The 4,703-nt window shown below is 41.1% G+C and overlaps 1 protein-coding gene across 1 annotated transcript; it reads left to right on the forward strand.

Annotated features, from left to right (window-relative positions):
* The first annotated feature begins 3,085 nt into the window (after positions 1–3,085).
* On the forward strand, positions 3,086–4,322 carry LOC141968924 (nucleolar RNA helicase 2-like). Its single transcript, XM_074924183.1, is given in 4 exon segments — positions 3,086–3,786; positions 3,788–4,010; positions 4,012–4,222; positions 4,225–4,322. Coding segments are annotated over 4 exon segments (1,233 nt in total).
* Positions 4,323–4,703: the final 381 nt, after the last annotated feature.

Below are 4,703 nucleotides of genomic sequence, written 5' to 3' on the forward strand. Positions count from 1 at the left end.
AGATTCATTGTCAGTCAAAACCCTTCCTAGAAACTACAGCCAAATAGGCAGAAGAGATAATTATCTTAAGTCTTCATCCATGGACCTTGAATCCTCTGGTTAGCTCATCCTATTTAATCTTTTACTCACATAAATTCTACATGGAGCTCTGTCCCAATAGCGCTCTCATTTCTTTTGGGGAATGCGATTCAAGTAATAAAAACGCCTCTGCTGCTGAGATGGGTAATGGGCATTAGAGAATTTTAGCTGTACTCCCAGTCAGACAGATCCTGTGGCAACACTTAGCAAAACACTAAAAGTTAAAAAGGCCATACTGGAGCAGTCTGGGGGACTAGGCCAGTTCTTTGCCTCTGATCACGTCAAAAGCATAAGCTGAGGGAGTGGAATAAGAAAAGAGAAAACACACATCCTTGAATCTTTCTCCATGTCCAACCCTTTCCAGTCAGGCAGTTGTTAAGCCATATTCAGTTCAGTTGCTCAGTAACTTGCAGTGGCTTACTCCTCTAAACACACATCTACTCTTCCCTTCAGCCTGTGTGAACTTCCAGCACCCGCAACATCGCCTGGAAGCGTGTCCCACAATTCAAACATCAGTGGGGTGAAAAGCCACCTCTCCTGTCTGCATTGAGCTCTGGCTTCTGCACGCTTCATCTGCTTTACTTAATTCTTATACTGAAAGCAGTAGCGAACAACCAATTCCCATCTACCACCTTTACGACACCTTTTTAATTTACTGGTTGGTAAATACTGACTGGACGTTTTCATGGAACTACCTCTTGCAAGTTCAAACTCTTGCTCCCAAATAGCAACAATCAGCTCAGAGATGAAGCTATAATTATTATTCCCCCAGGTGCATCTTTTGCCAATTACACTGAATTTAATTTGATATTTTAACAGCAATCACTCTCGCAGGCTCTTCTGTGGATTTACCTTGTCAGCTCTCATCTCTAGTACCCCCTAAACAACATGCTAGCATCACTGTCATCATCTCCCCAGTAAGCCTATTTTCCACATCATTCGTGAACATAATGAGCATCAGAGATCCTGATGGTGCTCTGGTGGTGAAGTCCTTCCTATATGAGGGCTAATCCTAGACTTTCAATCTCTGTTTTCTACCTTCCAATTATTTGGCCATGTAAGGATTTCTCTGCTTAAGTCCCAGCTACCTAACTTTTTAAAAATACGCTGATGAGGAATTTGGCCAAAAGGTCTTGATACAGAATCCTTCTCAAAAATCCCCACTGCTTGTTGCCCAATAAGCCATTTTAATCAAGAGAATCCACACAAAGTTAGCAGCTTGAATTGGAACAAATATACCAGATATGTGGGCATTCTGAGATCCAGAAAAGCTGTATCACTATGCTCTACAACAGCAAAAAACATAGTGCCTTAAAGTCTCTGACACTCTCCTAAGACTAGATTTTTGTACAAAAATCCTCTTTAAATCAGAAAGGGAGAAGCAGTTATTATTTTCTGAAGAAATTTGCTAGTGGATATCCTCACAGAATGATTTGATTACATCTAAGAGACACCATGTACAGTTGAAAGCTTACAGGTATAATTAGTTTCACAGATTAAAAAATTTGATACTCCATAGGCTAAGGGCAGGTTGTTGAGTGATTCTTTAAAATTATTTTTCCATTTATTAATACTGAAAACCTACTGACTGAATTAGAAGAAAATGCCACAAAAGATAACCTGTGGTGTCACAGAAAGACATAACCTATGTCTACCAGGGCTTTCAAGTTCTATAAGGTACCATGAGACAATCAAATAACAATAAGCATCAGGATTATTCTAATAATATTTTTATATGTTATCTTTCTGATTATAGTAAACCACAGTATCTACAGGGAAGAAATAGGGTTTTGAAATCTTATGCTATAAAAAAATTCCTTGCAGTGGTCTGAAAAATACTATGGTCTGAATGCCAGACTTGAAGGAATGCATAAAACTTCAATGTTTTTCAACCTGTGAGATGCATAGAATTAGTTGAACTGTACATAAACAAAATCTCCAGTTACCTACGCTCTGCAAATACGCAGTGCAAATGAAAACAAATATACATGTAGGTGTATATATATGTATGTAAACAGAAAGAGTATGTGCATGTGATTACATGAAAAGAATGGCAGCTAATTAATACCAAATCTCAGATTATCTTCAGGTGGAAAAATATACTTGGACTAAACAGTTTATTGCGCAGTGGTAATAAGTGTTGGCTTATGTCACTGCCTATTCCATCACAAACTGACTTCTTAATTACCTAATCTCTTGAGTTGGCCTGAGGTCTGAATTTTAACATGTATGTCCTGCGTAAGGAACGGTGTCATTCAAAGTAAAACCAGGAAATATCATGATAGGCCAGGTCACAAGTCAGCACAACTACCTTCAGTTAATACACAGCCAGTATCTTTTCCAAATCTTTTTTCTTGTGCCAAATACAACTCTTCTGTTGGCAAAAATGAGAAAATAATCTTCCCTCCTAAAGTGAAAGTATTATTACAAGATAACAGAAGCAAAAATTGTTCTTGATAATTTAGATATAATAGAGGAGGCTGTTAAACTTCAGAGCTATAGCATTTAATCTCTTTTCATGCAGTATGACATGCTAAATCCATTATTTGAACACCACCACTGCTTAAATAAAATCAGGATTTTGAATACTCCTCCTGCTACTGATTCTTTTACATATGCAAAACAGTATATAGTCAAAATAACTCATCCACACGCGTGCATTTTTTTCTACTCAGAAAGACCCACTTTTCTCTCTTATACAACTCAAGAACCACCTGTGGCCTTAAACTGAAAATGCAAAGACTGAGTTATTCTGATTCAGTCAAAATCTGATGATTTCAGACAGGATAACAGTTGATAATTTCAGTGGTCTGACAGAGAAAACAATTTTTGAAATACCTGAAAGATGAAATCTCTATCAGCTTTTGTAATACAACTTTATCTGGTTAAACCTGACTTCTTGTGCATGATGCAGCAAGTTTCCTTAAAGAAAAGATAAAACAGTATATTCTTAATAGACAAAAGAAAAATGACCAAAAAATATTCCCATCTGTGGTGGTTTAGCATGATGGCATTTGGCACTGATATTCTAGTGGGAACTCCTGGACGGATCAAAGACCACATTCAGAATAGCAAGCCGGAACTTTCCAGCGTGAAGCACGTTGTTTTGGATTAAGTTGATCACACGTAAGACATGGGCTTTGCTGAACAAGTGGAAGAAATCTTAGGATTTGCTTACAAAAAGGATTCTGAAAACAATCCCCAAACACTGCTGTTTTCTGCAACTCGTCCACAATGGGTATATGATGTAGCAAAAAAATACATGAAAGAGGAATATGAACAGATTGACCTGACTGGAAAGAAGACTCAAAGGACTGTCACGACTGTGGAACACTTGGCTATACAGTGTCGCTCATCTCAGAGAGCAGGAGTTCTTGGGGATACCATTCAAGTCTACAGTGGTAGCCATGGGTGAACCACTGTCTTGTGTGAGACCAAAAAGGAAGCAAATGAACTGTCTCTGAATGCTTCACTCAAACAGGATGCCCAATCATTGCATGGTGACATTACACAGCAACAAAGAGAAATTACATTGAAAGGGTTATGAAGTGGTGTGGTTGAAGTTCTGATTGCAACAAATGCAGCTGCCCGTGGTTTGGATATTCCCGAGTATGACCTTGTTATACAGTGTTCACCACCAAAAGATGTCCATCGCTCTGGACGTACAGGTCGAGCTGGCCGGACTGGGATCTGCATTTCTTTATTTCAGAGAAGATCTTCTGAAACAAGTTGAGCACAAAGCAGGGATTACATTTAAGGGTATGGGTGTTCCCTCTGCTACAGATGTAATTAAAGCTTCAAGTAATGATGCCAAAAAGTTGCGGGAGGCCATTCCTCCTTCTGCAGTAGACTACTTCAGAAGATCTGCTCAAGAGCTCATAGACGAGAAAGGGGCTGTTGCTGCCCTGGCTGCAGCTCTAGCCCATATTTCTTGGGGCATCTCACATACAGCAGCGATCCTCACTCAACTCAGCTGCGGGCTTTGTGACCACGGTGTTGAAGTGTTCAGTAGAAATACATACCATGAGCTATGACTGGTGAAGACTGAAAGAACAGCTGGGGGAGGAAGTAGATGACAAAATATCTGCAATGTGTTTCCTCAAGGGAAAGATGGGAGTGTGCTCTGATATTCCTGCTGACAAACTAGTAACATACAGGAAGAGTGGAAGGACACCAGGAGCTGGCAACTGTTGGTGGCAAAGGAATTGCCTGAGCTGGAAGAGTACCCCCAGGAGGGGGGATGAGGCTTCTCCAGGTTTGGAAATGGGAGGCGGCCAAAATCTTTCCACGTATCTCGCAACTCGGGGATGGACGATCACCTCTGGCCCTTCCTCCTGTTCCCGTGCGGGGCCTGGCTCATCCCCATCCCCCACTTTGCGAGCTGACTTTCCGGTACATTTGGTTTTTTGTATTGGGGCAACTGACACCGGCACTGGCTGTGTCTCTGGCTCAGCTGCTGTGCTGGTGGAGGTGACTGATACTGACTCTGTCTGTCCCTCCGGCCCAGCTGCTGTACCAGTGAGTTCACTTTCAGATCCTGCAGGCCGTTCTCCCCCTTGAGAGCAGTGAGTAGTGTTAAGAAGGACACGGTAGACATGGGCAAGTCCCCAGCACATCGCAGAGCT

This window comes from Athene noctua, chromosome 21 (assembly GCF_965140245.1).
Source record: "Athene noctua chromosome 21, bAthNoc1.hap1.1, whole genome shotgun sequence".
Taxonomy (NCBI): domain Eukaryota; kingdom Metazoa; phylum Chordata; class Aves; order Strigiformes; family Strigidae; genus Athene; species Athene noctua.